This window comes from Myxocyprinus asiaticus, chromosome 35 (genome assembly GCF_019703515.2).
Source record: "Myxocyprinus asiaticus isolate MX2 ecotype Aquarium Trade chromosome 35, UBuf_Myxa_2, whole genome shotgun sequence".
NCBI classification, from domain to species: Eukaryota; Metazoa; Chordata; class Actinopteri; order Cypriniformes; family Catostomidae; genus Myxocyprinus; species Myxocyprinus asiaticus.
Genome location: NC_059378.1, coordinates 8,591,406 through 8,611,972, shown reverse-complemented (window position 1 = coordinate 8,611,972; position 20,567 = coordinate 8,591,406). Strand labels below are relative to the sequence as shown.

At 38.1% G+C, this 20,567-nt stretch overlaps 1 protein-coding gene across 3 annotated transcripts in view; it reads left to right on the top strand.

The window, feature by feature from the left end:
• LOC127426367 (extracellular sulfatase Sulf-2-like) overlaps positions 1-19,915 on the top strand; it is a 69,536-nt gene extending 49,621 nt beyond the window's left edge. The window contains exons 2-22 of one of the 3 annotated variants that reach the window (XM_051673137.1): positions 1,823-2,061; positions 2,671-2,910; positions 4,685-4,836; positions 6,071-6,240; positions 11,433-11,583; positions 11,828-12,003; positions 12,114-12,242; positions 12,629-12,694; positions 12,946-13,069; positions 13,336-13,534; positions 14,974-15,217; positions 15,556-15,652; positions 15,760-15,854; positions 15,955-16,014; positions 16,113-16,282; positions 16,999-17,141; positions 17,266-17,374; positions 17,474-17,507; positions 17,779-17,832; positions 18,208-18,229; positions 19,110-19,915. In XM_051673137.1, coding sequence (XP_051529097.1) covers positions 1,881-2,061; positions 2,671-2,910; positions 4,685-4,836; positions 6,071-6,240; positions 11,433-11,583; positions 11,828-12,003; positions 12,114-12,242; positions 12,629-12,694; positions 12,946-13,069; positions 13,336-13,534; positions 14,974-15,217; positions 15,556-15,652; positions 15,760-15,854; positions 15,955-16,014; positions 16,113-16,282; positions 16,999-17,141; positions 17,266-17,374; positions 17,474-17,507; positions 17,779-17,832; positions 18,208-18,229; positions 19,110-19,172 — 2,679 coding nt within the window. In that variant the 5' untranslated portion in view covers positions 1,823-1,880 and the 3' untranslated portion in view covers positions 19,173-19,915. Of the gene's footprint in view, positions 1-1,822; positions 2,062-2,670; positions 2,911-4,684; positions 4,837-6,070; positions 6,241-11,432; positions 11,584-11,827; positions 12,004-12,113; positions 12,243-12,628; positions 12,695-12,945; positions 13,070-13,335; positions 13,535-14,973; positions 15,218-15,555; positions 15,653-15,759; positions 15,855-15,954; positions 16,015-16,112; positions 16,283-16,998; positions 17,142-17,265; positions 17,375-17,473; positions 17,508-17,778; positions 17,833-18,207 lie in introns of all 3 variants that reach the window. The other 2 variants (XM_051673139.1, XM_051673138.1) reach the window with 2 other exon arrangements.
• Positions 19,916-20,567: the final 652 nt, after the last annotated feature.

Here is a 20,567-nt window from a genome sequence, read left to right as displayed (position 1 = left end):
TTTATCGAAAAACAAAATAACTGGAGAAAAACATCTGACAACCAGCTCCAGTCTCCCCTGCTCCATTTAGCAATTTCTACTGAGATAAGGGTCCAAATGCTGCCCCAACCTTAGCTGTAAGTTTGGTATAAACATGCATCTAAACCTTTCCATTACAGATTTTGTATCTCACACCCTCCTCCTTCCAATCCATAAACACTCAGCTGTCTTCTCTAATAATGACCCGTCCTTTGCTAACCTTTGGCCTGTATCATTCACCCTCTCTCTGATTTCTTTTGGCCCATAGCCCACTATTGTTAGCATCCACACCAGCTGCCATATATTCAACTGAGATGATCGTTACACATCAGCAATGACTCGATCTCTATGCATCATTAATGATTAATTAATGCCAAGCATGATAAATACGATCACTTGTATGAAGAAGCTCTTCAGTTGCTGACTGTAGTAAATAAAAACCCAAAGGAGTGAAAGTGGAGGGTAATTTAAGACAGGAGTGACTAGGAGAGTTTTTTGGGTAGTGTATTTATGATCATATAATACCGCTGTCAATAAATGCCAATTTGAGTTATCGCTGTCTGGAAAAATACTGTCCTGAGAAATACTCTAGGTGTTTGTTATCCACTTATATTAGTTAATAAAACTGACACTGATGTTATTTAAACTGTTCATGAATTATTTTACTTAAAGTTGTGATTTTGCTAAAATATGCTATATTGCTTTATTCCATGACGCACCTTTTTTCCAAAACCCTTTTCCTCCAAAGATATGTCAGTAAACTGAATCCAGTCAAGACAGGTCATAATAATAGAAAGAGATGGCGAAATCGTACGAGTTGCCTCGTATAAGCCAATAACATTTACTCCCATAGAACAAAATAAATGCACCAACGGGCAATGTTATTATACATTTTTCCTGAGTTTAACCCCTGACCCCAAAGCTAAACCTAACTTTATTTTTGATAGGAAAATGACTGTTGTATTTATGGTAGAAAGACAACATCAAGGTTTGGAACAAGACGAGGCAAGCAGATTCCATGTTATTGACATGTTATTACATCAGTTCCCAGATAGAACACATACATCTCCAAGATGTCTCTGTTAGATCTTTTTATCTGGACAGCATCACAATCTAATTAACATCTGCTAAACATCTTAAAAAGATCAGATTTACAAACTTTTTAAATCATAAACATTTAAAGACATCTGCTGAATGTCTTATTGACATCTGAGAAATACTTTTTTGACATACATCTTAGACATATTGCAGATGTGCAACATAAAAAATGCGTCTTCCAGATGTAAACGCACACATCAAATAGATGTCTGGGTGATGTACGTGTGCTATCAGGGTTATTTGTATTGCATAGCCTAAATTAATATGTAATGAGTAACCAAATTTGTGTTGGATAGGAGGTTAGCTAAAATTTGATGCCTGTATTGTATCTATTTAAAATTCTGTTTGTTGATTAGTAGGTTTAAAAGCCTCATCTTTTCATACAAGTCGTCAGATATCTTATGATTTTGCCATCTCGTACAACATTTTTATGAGTTGTCATGAGACTATGTTGGTAAACTCGATTTCAGCAAACTAGAACGCGCAAAATTTTTCACAAGCAGAGAGCATTTCTGATTGGCTAGGTTTTTGATTGGCTCAAAAAGTGTGGGGCGCTCTCTTCTGACTTTTTTCACAAAAACAGGTGTGATCTGCCAGCTAGTTGGGACAATTTATCTGAGAGCACATTTAGAACACCTTTCAACATGATTTAAATATTTCCGTTTGAGTTTTTAACCAAAATTTCTGTTTTGTTCTCCATTCACAGGTCAAGAAGACACTGTGACCTTAGTATAACTAGCGTTGGCGGTGAAAGACACTAAAGCATGGCAGTTTGGTGGAGACCAGCTATCCATCTCCTTCTCTTCATCCTAACGATCCTCTTCCCCTTGGATGGAACCATGTACCTCTCTGGCCAGAGGATGAGGTCTCGTCTTCAGAGGGATCGACGGAATGTTCACCCAAACATCATACTCATTCTTACCGATGACCAGGACATTGAACTTGGTGCGCTGCCCAGCAAACATATTTATGTTCTTTAAACATTTTCTATTGTGGTTGTGGGAACATGAAAAAAATCCAGTTTTCTTAACGTTAAACTCAGTAAAATGTTATTTATAGGCTAGCATGACATTCCTGAAAAACCTTTACACACTTTACACCTTTTACCTTTACACTAATAATGTTGTAAGGATGTTCCATTAATGTTATTTTAACATTTGTTCCAAACCTTTAAATAATGTTAACAAAAGATGTTGGAAAGCTCACTGTTAGGTGTGTGTGTGTGTGTGTTGGTGTATATCGTGTATGCTTGTGGGTAGTGTAAACTCATGTATGAGTATGTACTTACTCATTCAGACCATTAGTACGGACCAACTGCTGGTGTCCATTGTGCCAAACTTATTGTGTTTCATCTCTTTTTTTGGCGCTTTAATCACTGAAGTGGCAACATTATGGCCTTGCTGCTGGTCTTTGTTCAGCCCTTTCTTTCAAACCCTTTTAGGGAGGAAATGTATGGTCAAGCATCTGTTACATTATACAATCTGGACATATTTTCTCTATCTCCCTCTCACGCCATCTTTTTCAAATCCACATATATCTTTGTTTTCCCTAAAGGCTCCATGCAGGCCATGAACAAAACAAAGCGTATAATGATGCAAGGCGGCACCCACTTCTCCAATGCGTTTGCCACCACGCCTATGTGCTGTCCTTCTCGGTCCTCCATACTGACCGGAAAATATGTCCACAACCACCACACCTACACCAACAATGAGAACTGCTCCTCACCATCCTGGCAGGCCCACCATGAACCACATACCTTTGCTGTCCACCTCAACGATTCAGGCTACAGAACTGGTTAGTACACAGTATGCACTGTATGTAATCGTTTTTTTAGGCTACATCAAACTCTGCATAATTTTTGACCAACCCAATCTGTTTGAAATTATTTCATTATTTTTGCAATTTTGCAATGTTATTTCTGCACCACTAATTCTGCAAATTAGTGTCGCAGAAATAACGCTCATCACCTACACTGACATTTTTTGTTGTCATCTCAACAACTATTACGCATTATAAATAAATTGCTATTACTCAAAAATGTACATATTTATAACATAATGAGCTTTACTTAATTTGCATTAATCAGCATAACACAAAATATCAATTATAAGGTGAACTCAGAGTGATGCATTAAGTAAATGAATTGCATGTGAGTTGCATGTCAAGTTCCTTGAACTTCTTTGACTCAATAAAATTAAGATTTGAAGTGTAAATAACTCAAACAATCAAGTACAAAATTGAGGTTGTGGTAAATACCCATAAGCTTTTGCACTTGAATTATGTTTGCTTGGTCAAAATTAACTTATGTGGGCATTAAATTAATTGTTACCAAGAATTCATAGAGATTTTAACTCTTTTTAGTATTGAACATTTAGTATTGATGTTGTTTTACTGTAAAAAGTTTTTTTTGAGTGAAGTCACCGTTATGGAGTTTAGTGTTTCCTTTATTGAAGCTGGACCCTGTTTATAACATGTAAATTATTCTTTCACATGTGAATGTACATGCATCAAGTGCAGTTTTATGCATTGTTTTTTTTTTTTTTTGCTATCTGTGTGACATACCTTTCTTAATATATAAAGTTTATTGAACTGATACAATTGTGTAATTCTAACAAAGGTTTTCTAGTTACGTCGACTTAAAATTATAAGTTGAATTTACTAAAAAAGAATGATGCAAAAAATGCTACATATATATTTTAAAGGGTTAGTTCACCCAAAAATGAAAATTCTCTCATCATTTACTCACCCTCATGCCATCTCAGATGTGTAAGACTTTCTTCTGATTTTTAGAAGAATATCTCAGCTCTGTAGGTCTATACAATGCAAATGAATGGTGACCAGAACTTCAAAAGCTCCAAAAAGGAGATAAAGTCAGTATAAAAGTAATCCATACGACTCCAGTTGATTAATCAACGTCTTCTGAAGCAATTCAGACCAAAATGTGACTCCTTTTTCACTGTAGATGTAGACAGCAGTCCCCTTGGCGATCATGGTTTCAAGCTCAATTTCACTTCCTATAGCGCCATCTAGCGCTCTGTTTATGCGTCAAGCACTACGAAGTGTAACAGGTGGACACAGGTGGAATAGTTGTTTGTTTGTTCTTTCGAAAGTTTAAAGATGGATCAAGCTGACCTTCGGAGACTTTTCGTGGCATGTGATGGAAATAGGTCGGGAAGAATCGAATACGTGGACTTCATCAATGTTTGTCGAGAGCTTAATGTCCCTGCTGACGAGATCAGGACTTTATTCAACAAGTTCGACCTGGACGGAGACGGATACATTAATTTCAGTGATTTTTCATCCAGTTTTCAGGAAGTATCCGAAGCCCTAAATCTGGCTTTGTTGGGCAATAGTTTGCAGAATCAGAGAAGTGCTTGGGATGAATTTGAAAACACAATAGACGGTGATGTGGCCTTTTATTTGGGAAGGCAGTTGGATCTGTTGAGTGAGTTGTATGGACAGATCCACTCCACATCAGATGAGCTGTTACTGCAGCAATATGAGGATCTCATCTTCTTAATATGTGATTGTGTTTTGTTATTTTCTGACCTCCTGCTTTTTGTTGCAGCCTTCTTTGGGAAGTATCTGAATGAGTACAATGGCTCTTATGTGCCTCCTGGCTGGAGGGAATGGGTCGCACTGGTGAAGAATTCACGTTTCTACAACTACAGTTTGTGCCGCAATGGGATCCGAGAAAAGCATGGCTCAGAGTATCCAAAGGTTGTGTGACATCTTTTTTTGTAAGAGCATGACTAGACATTGTATAATGAAACTGATTTGAATTTACTTCATAGTTTCTGGTCTGCTTATTCACAATATTTTACCCAACATATAAACAATGTTGGTATGAGGTGATGAAAAAAAAAATGTGTTTGGCAAATATATACAGTAATAATGACAGTCGCTTGTTGTTTTGGACGAATTTGCTTGATGGACCTTAGCCAGGGGTGGACTGGAAAGAGAAATCAGCTTATCACCGCCCGTTCGCGCCGTTCGTCCCTGTTTTGCGGCCGACCCACCGGGAAAAGTCAAGTTTCTCGCTATGGCCAGTCCGCCCCTGACTCAGGGCAGACGCTATATTATTTAATGTTAACATGGCTGGGAGGGACAGAAGTACAGCCTGTTCAATAAGACCTAATAATTACGGTCCTTGATCACGTCTTATTTTCTTAACCCATGATTTCAAGAGTTTTTTGACCACTTGATTTTTTCAATATTTTATCTACAGTCAACACCAAAGTACACTGCTAGTACAACCCACTGGCAGAACAACTCAAATTAAATATGGCGTCTACCCCAAAGGGCGGTAACACTAAACTTTGCACTCCATTCACTCCCATTCAAATGCATCCGAATGCAGCAAAGCGAAACACAAGCTCATGCAAAGAAATTTCTTACTACGTTGCATACCAAAGTTCAAGCTTGCTGAACTCTGAACCGTGAATTCGTACGACAAGAGGACACGCGACCAATAGGAGACTGAAACGTCACACGCTGACCTCTTGGCTCAATTCAAATGATACTTACTTCAAAGCATGTGAGATTTATTGTTGCAGGAGAGTGAGTAGACAAATTATTTTAACATTTTTAATATAATATAATTAGTTTTTTGTGATCTATTATTTACTTACACCAGAAGTCCTCCCGCGTGACATCATATCCTGGTCTGTTGCATTGTACGAAAAAATTTTGCATGCTCAATGCCTAGTGTGACCGCCCCATGTCGTCCATAGCTGAGTTTGGAATGGCATACTACCAAATGTGGCAGTTTTTATGGCAGAAATAGTAAGAGTAGTTTGCTAGTATGCCATTCAGAACTCAGCCCATTACTCCTGGACAATGCAATTAAAATACTTTTGTGAGAATCCAGTGAGGAATTTCTCTGAAAAGCACAAAGAAGTACATCTTTTTTACTTTATATACATTACCCTTTTTCATTTCATTTGTTTAACAGGACTATCTCACTGATGTAATCACAAACGACAGCATCAACTACTTCCGTATGTCAAAGAGAATGTACCCGCACAGGCCAGTAATGATGGTTCTGAGTCACGCTGCCCCCCATGGCCCAGAGGATGCAGCACCTCAGTACAGCAGTGCCTTTCCCAATGCATCTCAGCACATGTAAGAATATACAGTCCGTTTGAATTCACAGCTTCATGTGGCCTCATAAATCCCAATCAGTTTCAATTTTTCAGTGTGCAGCTCTGTATAATGCCATCTGAGATATGGCAGGCTGATAAATAATGCTGTATAGCACTGTAGCTACAATATTCTCATTACAGACTAGCTACTTTTAATGAACTAACTCTTATGACTTATTTTGCTCTTGATTTATTGCAGGAACAGAGTGGTTTGTTTATATATATATATATATATATATATATATATATATATATATATATATATTAGTATAACTGTATGTGTATTCTGTATACAGTTATTGTTTCTCTAGTGCCTCTGGCAAATGAGTTTATACAGTAGGCTCAAGAGAGATAGATAGTGCTGTTATTATAATATCAAGATTGATCAGTCACCATCAGTCTTCGTTCATAGGCCCCATTAGAGTCATAAAGGCCTGTACTGTTATTTTTGTTTGCTTTGTGGTTTGCATTCGATTACTCTGTAATCTGTTTTGTTCTGTTATAAATTAGCTTCCTCGTGTATTAAAAATGTCTCTAATTGCAGGTTCACTGGTATTTTATTGTTAATGTTATTATTTTAGATGCTAGTTTTATTGTTTGTTTAGGTACATTTGTTTAGGAACGTAAGTACAGCACATGCAACATTATGCAAATGGAGCCTTAGGCTTTACAGACAACACAGAAAACCATAGCCGCTTTTCCACCATCAGTCTGAACGGTTCTGAGCACGGTGAGGAACGATTCCAGTAGCATTTCTACTTGTGCAAGGTCCGGCATGGCACATTTTTTTGTCAGGGAGGTAGATTATACTAGCTAGCTCATTAAAACTCATTTAATGTATGATTATATTACTCGTATAGTATTTTGCCAATAAATGTCCTTTTTAGCTAGTCTGGGAACCTTTACCTTTCTGTGAGTTCCTGTCCAGTGGCATGCACAACCCCTTAGCAAATGATGGTAAACCTTTCACCTTTTTTTGCCTTTTCTCTCCTGTGCTTTAGCAGACAAAAAATTAATAATAAATAAACAGTTGATCATCCTCCATAGCACACTTGCTCAAATGTTTACTGCTCACACCATCGCCAACTAACTTATTCGTTACGTACTGTAGCAGACCCCGCCCGAATGATGGCCAAAACTTGACTGATGAATTTAACTGTATTTATTGATGCCAAACGATCCTTGAAATGTCCTCTTATGTTAATAAAATCACCTTAAACTCCTTTAAATCACCTTTTACGTCCAGCACATGACCGTAAGTGTTGAACGATAAAACAAAAATACAAAACTACACATTAAACTCTTGTCCATTAAACTATATGGCTGTGTTGCGTTTCAATGTTATTAAAATCAACATTTTAATGACAAACCATACTGTGACGAGGAGGAGGGCATGGCCAGGCTGTGATGGAGCACGGCCGGAGCGGAATCGGCTGATCAGCGGGAGAAAGAGATAAAGGGGCAGCCAGAGATGCCATTTCGAGAGAGAGAGACGCACACGGCTGTGCTGCACGTTTGTTGTTTTTAAGTTTACCATTAAAGTTTATGTTTACTGTTCAGCTAGTTCCCCCCTCCTCCTTGCCTGTCCTTGTACTGTTACAGTCCCGGGATTCGGCACCACTGTAACAGTATAAGGAAGGGCAAGGAGGAGGCGGGAACCTCCTTTGGAAAAGGAAAAGGATCTACCTCCGTTTGTGGATTTTGATATTCTAGGAACTATTAACAGGCCAGAATTTTGCGATCGTAATGAACGTGATGGAATATAGCGTAGTTGAAGGTCACTTAAGTACTGTGGAGCTAGACCATTCAAAGCTTTGTACGTAGTTAACACAATTTTAAAATTAATATGAAATTTACCAGGTAGCCAATGTAATGATGATAAAATGGGGCTAATATGATCATATTTCTTTGTTCTAGTCAGCACTCTGGCTACTGCATTTTGAACCAATTGAAGTTTATTTATTGAACTTGCTGGACATCCTCCCAGTAATGCATTACAATAGTCTAGTCTTGAGGTCATGAACGCATGAATTAGTTTTTCGGCATCAGCAACAGAGAGCATGTGTCGTAACTTAGCAATATTTCTGAGGTGGAAGAATGCTGTTCTACAAACACTGGAAATTTGATTTTCAAAGGACAGATTGGTATCAAATATAACAAGTTTTTCGCTGTAGAATACGATGTAACAGTACATCCATCTGGAGTCAAATTATATTTTAGTGGCTTATTTTTAGAGGTTTTTGGTCCAATAATTAGTACCTCTGGTTTGTCAGAACTGAGTAGAAGGAATTTCTGGCCATGCAGTCTTTGATTTAATTGATAAGCTAATTTGGACAGTTGTGAAATTTCGACGGGTTTTGAAGAAATATAGTAAGTAATTTAAGTAATAATAATAAGGAGAAAAGTAGAGCCCCTAAAACTGATCCCTGTGGCACTCCATACTTAACTTTTGTTTGAGTTGACAATTCCTCGTTTACATAGACAAAGTGGTAGCGGTCTGCTAAATAGGACCTAAACCATGCTAATGCAAGTCCACAAATGCCAACATAATTCTCCAGCCTATTCAAGAGAATGTCATGATTATGGTGTCTAAGGCAGCATTAAGATCTAAAAGCACTAGAAGAGAAATGCATCCGCGATCAGATGATAAGAGCAAGTAATTTGAAATGAACATAGTTGGTAGGACACTACCTTTTCTAGTATTTATTTATTTTTATCCCCAATTTGGAATGCCCAATGTGCTCTAAGTCCTCATGGTGGTGTTGTGGCTTGCCTCAATCCAGGTGGCGGAGGACGAATCTCAGTTGCTCCATGTCTGAGACCATCAATCCATGCATCTTATCACATGGCTTGTTGAGTGCGTTACCGCAGAGACCTAGCGCGTGTGGAGGCTTCACGCTATTCTCCGCGGCATCCACACACAACTCACCACACGACCCACCGAGAGCGAGAACCACATTATAACGACCACGAGGAGGTTAACCCAACGTGACTCTACCCACCCTAGCAACCAGGCCAATTGGTTGCTTAGGAAGCCTGACTGGAGTCACTCAGCACGCCCTGGATTTGAACTTGCGACTCCAGGTGTGGTTGTCAGTGTCTTTACTTGCTGAGCTACCCAGGCCCCCCTTTTCTAGTATTTTTGACATAAATGGGAGATTTGAAATCGGTCAATAATTAGCCAATTCTCCAGGATCAAGCGGTGGCTTCTTAATAAGAGGTTTGATAACTGCCATTTTAAAGTTTATTTGGACATGTCCTAAGGATAGCAAGGAGTTAATAATATTAAGAAGAGGTTCTGAGATTACAGTGAATACCTCTTTTAAGAGCTTAGTTGGTATTGGATCTAAGATACATGTTGTGGCTTTTTTTTGGGGGGGGGGGGATTTTTCCCCTTTTTCTCCCAATTTGGAATGCCCAATTCCCAATGCGCTCTAAGTCCTCGTGGTTCGTGATTCGCCTCAGTCCGGGTGGCGGAGGACAAATCCCAGTTGCCTCCGCGTCTGAGACAGTCAACCCGCGCCTCTTATCACGTGGCTTGTTGAGCGCGTTGCCACGGAGACATAGCGTGTGTGGAGGCTTCACGCCATCCACCGCGGCAACCACGCTCAATTCACAATGCACCCCACCGAGAACGTACCACATTATAGCGACCACGAGGAGGTTACCCCATGTGACTCTACCCTCCCTAGCAACCGGGCCAATTTGGTTGCTTAGGAGACCTGGCTGGAGTCACTCAGCACATGTTGTGGCTTTTGATATTTCGATAAGTTTTGTTAGCTCTTTTTGACCTATGACAGCGAAAGATTGAGGTTGCTTGTGAGGAAAATTATGAAACACTGTTTTCTGAGGTACTATGACAGACGATTTCATAATTCCAGTTTTATTTCTGATTATTTCAATTTTATCAGTAAAGAAATTCATGAAGTCATTACTATTGTGCTGCTGAATATCTGGTTCAGTCGAGATTTATTCCTAACCAACTTAGCCACAGTACTGAATAAACACCTAGGATTGTTGTGGTTATTTTCTATGAGTTTGCTCAAATATGCTGACCTGGCAGCTTTTATTGCCTGTCTGTAGCTACAGACACTATCCTTCCGTGCACTGCAAAATACCTCTAATTTTGTATTCTTCCTCTTGCGCTCCATTTTCCAAGCTACTCTCTTGAGAGCATGAGTGTGATCATTGTACCATGGTGCGGGGCTTTTTTCTTACATTTTCTTTAATCGAAGGGGGGCGACACTATCAAAAGTACTAGAGAAGACTGTATTTATATTTTCTGTTATTACATCGTTCTTCTAGAATTAATTAACAGTTGTTTTAAATGTACTAAAACCTTATGCCTTTTCGGAGGGTGCTTATAAAACTCTTAAACTCTTTAAACTTTGTGGAGCTCTAATCAACCGTGGTGGTGTTACTTTGCTCTTCGTTTCACTAATGAATTCACCAACATAACTACGATATTGCATATTTTATTGTATGTGCTTTATTGTTTATTCATTCTGCTTGAATTGCCATTATAAATGTGTATATTGCTTTAAAAAAAAATACAAAATACTATTGGCTCCTCACACAAAGTCGGGGATTCGCTTCAAAATAAAAGTCCCACGTTTGCTATTGAAATAATGCAGGGAAAAAAGGACATATAAAAATGTTCAAAAACAATTACTCATAAAATTAGGGAAGTAATTACAACCACACGTACATTCTACACGTACATTCAAGCATCACAGTGGAAAAATAAACCACAGCCGTGCCATCTGGCCCAGAATGGCACAGTTTCACAACGAGAACTGTTTGGGCCCCATGGTGGAAAAGCTTTTCATGAGATGACAATGCTGTGATTATTACAATACGAAATAGCCCTTCAGAACTCAGAACAAAGCACAATTCTCTACAACATTTTCAATCTGCAATAAAATTTCATTTCTCTGCAATGTTATTCAGCATAGTCAGCACCATGAATCAACACACATTGCATTAAACACAAAGCTTCTCCATTCACCAAATCTGTCATTGCACAGACATTTGTAGCCTGAAGTTGCAAATGCACAAAAACTAGGATTGTGACACAAAATTCTCCATGTTTTGACTGCAAACTGTCAACTTTTATTCATTGGCACAGAAAACATTTTTAACAATTCTGTAATTGCTGAATGTCCCATACAGAACCCCAACCTACAACTATGCCCCAAACCCAGACAAGCACTGGATCCTGCGTTACATGGGTCCCATGAAACCTGTGCACATGCAGTTCACCAATATGTTGCAGAGAAGGAGGCTGCAGACCCTGCTTTCAGTGGATGACAGTGTCGAAAAGGTCACATGCTAACGCCACAAGTCTCAACAGTACAGTAGTAGCACAACTACTTTGTCTTTAGAAGAAAAACTAGAGAACTTTAGGCAGAATAAATATTACTGCCTGTCTTTGCATTAGCATAACTCTGAATTTCAAAGTTGGTCCAGGTTGTTTTAATTCAGGCACCAGCATCAAAACAATCCATATGCTGGTGACTAGCCATAAATATCCTAATTTAAATGTGCTGTTTCCCTTTTTTTCACAGGTATACAACATGTTGATAGAAACTGGGGAGCTGGATAACACCTACATCATCTACATGTCTGACCATGGCTATCACATTGGCCAGTTTGGACTAGTCAAGGGCAAGTCTATGCCTTACGAATTTGACATTCGAATCCCCTTCTTTTTGAGAGGCCCAAATGTGAAAGCAGGTGCCATGTGAGTCTTTCAAGTGAAGATAGATAGAAGTTATGCTCCCAACATGAGTAATTTATTGAGAAACTATAAAAATTGCACATTGTTGACTATGAGTTTGTAATCTCCTGCAGTAATCCTCACATAGTGCTGAACATCGACCTAGCCCCGACCTTGCTAGACATGGCAGGAGTGGATATTCCCTTAGATATGGACGGCAAGTCTATCCTCAAGCTGTTGGACACAGAAAGACCAGTCAACAGGTAAAGCAGTTACAACACAACAATGTTGCTTCATTTAAAAGTGGTGTGTAATTTATGCAGATTTATGCAGATAATGCAGATAATTTATGCAGATTAAGAAATTTGTGCTTAATATGCAGAGTCAATTAAAAGAAAGCCATTTGTAGATTGATTTTGCCTAAAAAAGTAACACTGTGGCTTTGTGGCACTATCAAAACATTGCTCTGTTTGTTTGAGCATCCCAGCCAGCCGACACAGCAACATGGGTTCAACCAAAGGCGTGAGTTTGGGGTGGCTGTTTGTTTGACCAGTGATAGATTGGGAGAGTCTTATTACGCATTGCACCTTATGTGATGTGATTGTATGTAGTAATCTCACCACATGATTTCATGTTTTATGATTTTAAGTTTTACTAGGTTTCATTCCCACAAGAAGGGCAAAGCGTGGCGGGATTCTTTCCTGGTAGAGAGGGGGTGAGTACATTTGATCAGGCCAGATGAACCCATGCATTTTTAATTAAACTCTATATCAGTTCTCCACCTCTTACACTGTATCTCTTCCAAAAAGATTTTTAACCCCATAAATTGATTAGACATGGCTCCATTAGAGAGGCACCAGATGGTACCCTGACATCGGACACATCTGTGTGTTTTGGATAGGGCTGTATCTGATGCTTTGCTGTTTTTGTGTGGCAACCTGATGTGATCTCTTTCTTGATGTACAGGAAGCTTCTGCACAAGCTAAAAGATGGCAAAGAGGTAGAACAGAATTCTCTGCCAAAATATCAGCAGGTCAGAGACCTGTGTCAAAGAGCTGAGTACCAAACGCCCTGTGAGCAACCAGGGCAGGTAAATACTCACCATCAATTAATATTGCATATTCCCAAGATTATTTTAAGTAGAGATGCACTGATGTATCAACCGATAAGAGCAACTGTCTGCACTGATTTGAAACAAGGTAGCATAAAAAAAGAAGATTGGCAGAAGTTGTTCTAAATAATCATCTATTGGTGGCATGCATATTTTGTATTGCTGCATCCCTGATTTTAAGTGTTTTACCTGCTTGTCTAGTGATTTCTGTCTATCCTTGTTACGCCTCCTCTTTGGCTATGCAGAAGTGGCAGTGTATTGAGGATCTCACTGGTATGCCGAGGCTCTATAAGTGTAAAGGTATGGCAGGTCTCTATGCACCTCGAGCTCTGGGCCTAATGGCTGCTAACAGGGAACAGATCTATGGACCTCATTCCCCATCGGGCCACTGTGATTGTGAACCCACTGTGCCACTCAAGAGGAAGAAGGTGCTCACCAAAAAGAGTGAGTCACAGCACAATGAGGGACTCATGGTGTCTTTGCTTGGTCGATGGTTTGATTTTATGTTGAGTCTGTTTTTGTTTATGGAGAAGACCAGTTGTAATTTCCCTTTTAGATAAAGGGAAATATTTGATTAAAAACATACCAGTCAACAAAAAAATACTTTATTAGTTTAAAATAATAATTTACTTACACTCATGTAATTCCAAACCCTGAAGGTGTTTGAAGGACAAAAGAGGCATCTGTATCTTTTATTCTAAAAGGTATAGTTCACCCAAAAATTAAAATTCTCTCATCATTTACTCATCATCATGCAATCCCAGATGTGTATGACTTTCTTTCTTCTGTAGAACACAAAGATTTTTAGAAGATCTCCCTGCTAAAAAGACCATCTTAGCCAGCATGCAAATCCCATGCTGGTCTGGGCTGGTTTATGCTGGCTAGTGCTGGTTTGGTGCTGGTCTAGCTGGTGGACCACTATAGCCATGCTTTTCACAAGAAAAACCTAGCTGGTGAAGCTGGTGGTCCAACATGGTCTTTCTGATGAAGTTGGTTAAGATAGATTAAAATCATTGTGGGGACACCAGCACACCAGCATCCCATAGTGGGGGACCAGCACCCAAAACACAACATAAGCTGGTGACTAGCATTGCTGGTCTTTTCAGCAGGGCTGTAGCTCCATACAATGCAAGTGAATGGTGAAAAAGTTTAAAGCTCCTAAAAGCACATAAAGGCAGCATAAAAGTAATCCATACAACTCCACTGGCTTAATCCATGTCTTCTGAAGTGATCCAATCAGTTTGGGGTGAGAACAGACTGAAATGTAACTCCTTTTTCACAATAAATCTTGACATCAGCAGTCTCCATGGCAATCATGATTTCAAGCTCGATTAAACTTCCTAGCGCCATCTAGCGCTCTGCGCATGCGGCAAGCACTAGGAAGTGTAATCAAACTTTAAATCATTTTTGTGCCTAGAGACTGCAATGGCAAGATTTGCAGTGAAAAAGGAGATATATTTTGGTCTGTTCTCATCCAAAACTGATTGAATCGCTTCAGAAGGCATGGATTAAACCACTGGAGTCTTATGAATTACTTTTATGCTGCTTTCATGTGCTTTTTAGAGCTTCAAAGTTTTGGTCACCTTTCACTTGCATTCTATGGATCTGAGATATTCCTCTTAGTTTGTGTTCTACAGAAGAAAGAAAGTCATACACATCTGGGATGGCATGAGGGTGAGTAAATAATAAGAGAATTTATATTTTTTGGTTGAACTATTCCTTTAAAGAGTCAGTGTAAATGTCTCCATCTAGTGGTTGATTAAATAAAAATGCCAAAAGATAAAATTAAGACCATGATGGAACTGAAGCATAACAAAATTCCATGCACAATCTTATGTACCACTTAATTTAGATACCAATTCCAATGTTATGTTTAATTATAGAGTTGAAATCCAAGAAAAGTTTGCCACGGAATCGTTGGGCCCGCTCAGTGCCACAGTACCTGGACTCAGATGTTTATACTCTGGACCTGGAGAAGGGCTACCAGCTTCTCAACCTGAACACCAGCCTCTTACTAGGCAGAAAGCAAGCTGTGTATGGAGAGAATGAAGAACATAGTGGAATGGGACCCACAGACACCAGCTTCAACAGCCTTTCGCCGTCTGCTGCTCTTAAAGTCACCTACAGGTGACTTTAAGAGTTATATTTTTTAATAGATTAGTTGGACAGGATAGTGAGGGAAAAGTAGCCTACAAGTGTTCAGCATACATGTCCAGCATCCTTCAATATGGTTTAAAAATATCTCCAGGGTTAATAACCCTAGTTTAGATGACTTTACTGTTATTCTTAAATGTCCATTTTTTTTTTTTTTATAATAAAGAATGAGTAGATGTGTCCATACTTTTGACTGGTAATATATGTGTGAGCCAGTTCAGCATTTACCTGTAATATTGCATCAATGTGTGGTTTCTATGATGGAAATAGAGAAATTGATGTAAGGAACTAAAAAACGTTTTTGTGTGTAGATGCTCAATACTGATGAATGATACAGTCAGATGTGATGGTGGATTATACAAATCTCTACAAGCATGGAAAGATCACAAACTACACATTGAGCATGAGGTAATTTCATTATTATTGTTGTTACAACACAACCCAGATTTAACCCCAAGTTTAACATAAAATGCTACATTAGAGTTTCATTTTAACCACTGTTTCTCTTTGAACAGATTGAGACATTGCAAACAAAAATAAAAAACCTTAGAGAGGTCAAAGGACATCTAAAGCAGGTTCGACCGAAAGAGTGTGAATGTCACCAAAATGTGTAAGCATCCACTCTCACATTAGTTTATAGCTTTTCATTCAAGTGTTGGCTCGTCCATTTTTCACATAATTGACATAACTATTCAATATTTCCTTTTCAGGTACCAGTACCAGAACAGAGCAATGTTCAAACTCAAATCAGCCCGTGTGCATTCTCTCAAGTAGGTCATCATATGCCATACACATAAGTAAATCATGTCACTAAAGCTGTAATCTAACATACAGTTGATATTAAAGATATCTGCTCTTACTATCTAAGCAGAATGGCCTCCAAAGATAAGAAACAGTGGCTGATGAAAGAGCAGAAACGCAGCAAGAAGCTGAGGAAGCTCCTCAAGCGCCTCCGGAATAATGATACATGCAGCATGCCTGGCCTCACCTGCTTTACCCACAACAACCAGCACTGGCAGACTGCCCCCTTCTGGACAAGTATTGCACACCAGTTGTTTTGTACATCACATAAAAAGAAGGCATTGTTAAAAGGGATAGTTCACCCAAAAATGTACATTCTCTTATCATTTACTCACCCTCATGCCATACCAGATGTGTATGACTTTCTGTCTTCTGCTGAACACAAACAAAGATTTTTAGAAGAACATTTCAGCTGTGTTGGTCCTTTCAGTGCAAGTTAATGGTGGCCAGAACTTTGAAGGTCCAAAGAGCATATAAAGGCAGCATAAAAGTAATCCATATGACTCCAGTGTTTTAATCCATATCTTCAGAAGCGATATGATAGGTGTGGGTGAATGTGGAAAATAAAGTGGATATGAAAGTGAAAGTGGAGGTTTATAGTTAAAAAAGGACTTAAATATTGATCTGCTTCTCACCCACACCTATCATATCACTTCTGAAGACATGGATTAAACCACTGGAGTCCTATGGATTACTTTTATGCAGCATTTATGTGTTTTTTTGGAGCTTCAGAGTTTTGGTCACCATTCACACAGAGCTGAGATATTCTTCTAAAAATCTTTGTTTATGTTCAACAGAAGAAAGCAAGTCATACACATCTGGAATGTCATGAGAGTGAGTAAATGATGAAAGAATTGACATTTTTGGGTGAACTATGCCTTTAATATTTCATTCATTTTAAGATTAAACCTGTTTTATCTTTTTGTGGTGTCCTCTGTTTTGCTTCCTGTCAGTGGGGCCATTCTGTGCTTGCACAAGTGCCAATAATAATACTTACTGGTGTCTGAGGACCATCAATGAGACACACAACTTCCTGTTTTGTGAGTTTGCCACTGGCTTCCTGGAGTATTTTGATCTCAACACAGACCCTTACCAAGTAGGTTTTTACAAGCTTTTTTTATCCTAATTTGTTTTAACTGTCAAGGCAAATATTTACAGATGGATTTGTAGAGTAATCACAGGAATACCATCATTCTACTAATGATATTTGCTATGTGCAGCTAATAAATGCAGTGAGCACACTTGATCGTGATGCAGTGAATCACATGCACCAGCAGCTCATGAAACTTCGCAGCTGCGAAGGACACAAAGAGTGCAATCTGGAGACAGGTGAGTCATGCCTCCTATTTGATGAATCTCTTTGCATGAATGCTGCATTTCCTCATAAACAAAAATGTATAACCCCATGGCACATTGTATCTCTTCAAGGTGGAAAAGAAAGAAACTCTCTTTACAATTACAGGTATGGCTTCATTCATATTTTATGTTCTTGTCTGTGATGGTGAAATAAAAACTATGAGTATGGCCATTAAAAGACCCATAAATGCCAATACAAACTTGCAGTACATAAGACATAACAGCTCTGTAGTAAAAACCTTTATAAAGGCTTTATCGATTTGGATAAGCTGTCCTTACATTGGGTAAGAATTTTTTATTTTGTCTTTGTTATATGTGTGTTTGTGCATGTGCGCTGGCATGGGGTGGTACGTGTGTGTGTTCTCCACATGATTCAGGCCCCTTCATCGTCGAAAGAGGCCAAAAGTGAAGAAACCATCCTCCAAATCAATGTGAGTTTTTTGTACACACCATCTGCTTAATATGATTCAGCCAGCCAATTTGAGTACCACCACTAATCCTGGATAGCCCACCTCCCTCTGTTATAATGTATGTGCATGCTGTCCCTCTCCACATGAGCAGCTTTCCAATTCTCCTGACATTCCTTTAGAAGCACATGTGATGTATTTTGAGGACAAGAGTTCTTTATTACTAATAAAAGTGTGTTAACTGAGTACCAAGTGGTTTAATGTATCCCACTGCCACAGTTTCTCACTGTCCTCATTTTGTACTTGACCTGCTTTTGTCTTTTGTTTTGTTTTTTTGTGTGGGGTAACTTGGAGTCCTATAATCAGCACTAATATCTTTCATTTTATCTGTTTATACAGGGGGCAAATTTGGGAAGGATGGGTAGGTTAGATCCATCCCTACTCTTCATTGTGAAAGATGCACAGAAGTGTGGAATTAGAGAGTATATCATTGTGGTCTCTCAATACAGTTGTTCTTAAAGGTGTTCACCAAAAAATTAAAATGATCTCATAATTTACTCTCCCTCATGCCATCCCATAGATGTGTATGACTTTATTTCTTCTGTAGAACATGAATGAAGATTTTAGAAGAATATCTTCAGCTCTGTAGATACAATGCAAGTGAATGGTGACCAAAAGTTTGAAGGTCCAAAAAGGCAGCTTTAAATTAATCCATATGACTCCAGTGGTTAAATCCATGTCTTCAGAAGAGATATGATAGGTGTGGGTGAGAAACAGATCAACATTTAAGTCCTTTTTTTACTGTAAATTCTCCTCTCTGCCCAGTAGGTGGCGATATGCACCAATAATGCAAATCACCAAAAACAAAATAAAAAGAATGTGAAAGTGAAAGTAAAGATTTGATAGTTAAAAAAATACTTAAATATTGGTTTGTTTCTCACCCACACTTATCATATCGCTTCTGAAAACATGGATTTAACCACTGGAGTCATATGGACTACTTTTATGTTGCCTTTAGGTGCTTTTTTTTAGTTCTGGTCACAATTCACTTGCATTGTATGGACCTACAGAGCTGAAATATTCTTCTAAAAATCTTTATTTGTGTTCAGCAGAAGAACGAAAGTCATATCTGGGATGTCATGCGGGTGAGTAAATGATGAATATTTTAATTTTTGGGTGGACCATCCCTTTAATTTTATATTTAAAATATTTGTTTTCATCCTCTACATTTTTGTACATTTTTTGAAAGACTTTTTGAGCTCTATCATGGATTTTTTTTTGTTTGTTTGTTTTTTTACCAGAATGGACACTTGATTTTTTTTTTTTTTTTTCATGAGCTACTCTCAAGCCAACCGAACACCTAACATTTTGTGGCAAAACTAAGACATATCAACTCCATTGCTCTCACAAGACAAGAAAACTCACATGGCTCATAAATGGAATGGACACTTGAAATCTGTCACAACGTGGTCTTTTTGAAGTGTTCAATAAACATACATTATAATTTCTGTAAGACTGTGATGTGGGACTATGATACTGTGTTAAAATCAGGGCTGGAGTGCTCTGACTTCTCTGCTGCTGTGGACATTGTAATAGTACTTTTCAAAGTGAGAATCCCAAGGAACCCACAGAAGATTGGAACTTATGATACTTTACACACATTGAACTATACAATATGATGTTAATTTCACCTGCAACCTGTGATTCTGTTCATGGAAATGTTTATTATCATTTGAAACATGGTGCTACTTTAAGTTAACACTTGGAACTGAATGCTGCATATTAATGTATTTGAATGTATGTGCAATTAATGTAAATATTAGAATATTTTTTATGGGACTGAACATGTGGTAGTTTTTCTTTCTAACTTTCCACAAAGTTTAAAAGGAAAACACCATCAGTCTAACAAAAGGTTTTACGTTCATTTGAATGTACTTTTTAATAACATACTAAACAGTGTTGGAGAATTTTTTTTTAATAATAGTTACGAAATGTAAAATATCTGTATAGTTGTCATCACAAACCAATACCTTTTTTCTGTTTTCATTTGCCTTGACATTAGAAGACAATGAAGGTGTAGTAGTTGGTGAATAAAGTGTTAAATACAGATGTATACTCATTTAGTTGTCACTGGATATTTCAAAAGCTGGACACACAGACCCACAGTTTGAATTTGTGTAAGGTACAATGGGTCTAAAGGCACACCTTAAAGAAAATGAGCTTTTTTCTGGTCAAAAAAGTGTATCAAGAAAAGAAATGATAACGGACATTTTTTTTTGGATTAAAATCCAAATTTTTAAAAACAAAAGGTGGCGAGGGAGCCTTTTACCCCACACTTGGGGTGAAAGGCCCCAAGAGACAATAGGAACATTAGTTATAGGGCAACATAACATAACAAATCTATTTCTACCACTTAAGAAAAACTATGTGTTTTATAGGGGCCTTTAGCCCTGCAGGGGGGCCTTTTTTTTTTCTTTTTTTTTTACTTCAAACACTATCCTTTCTCTTACTGTACAGTTATTAAAAAACGTTTGATTTAATCATCTTGAACAAAACCTAAAATGATAAATAAGTATTTTGTCTAAAACTAAATGTGATAGTTTCAGGGATTTGCTACATAAATTTGCAACATTTAAAAAATTAAAGGAATATTCCCAGTCAGTCAACAGCATTTGTGGCATAATGTTGATTACCACAAAAATTTATTTTGTTTCGTCCCTCCTTTTCTTTTAAAAAATAAATAAATAAATAAATAAAAG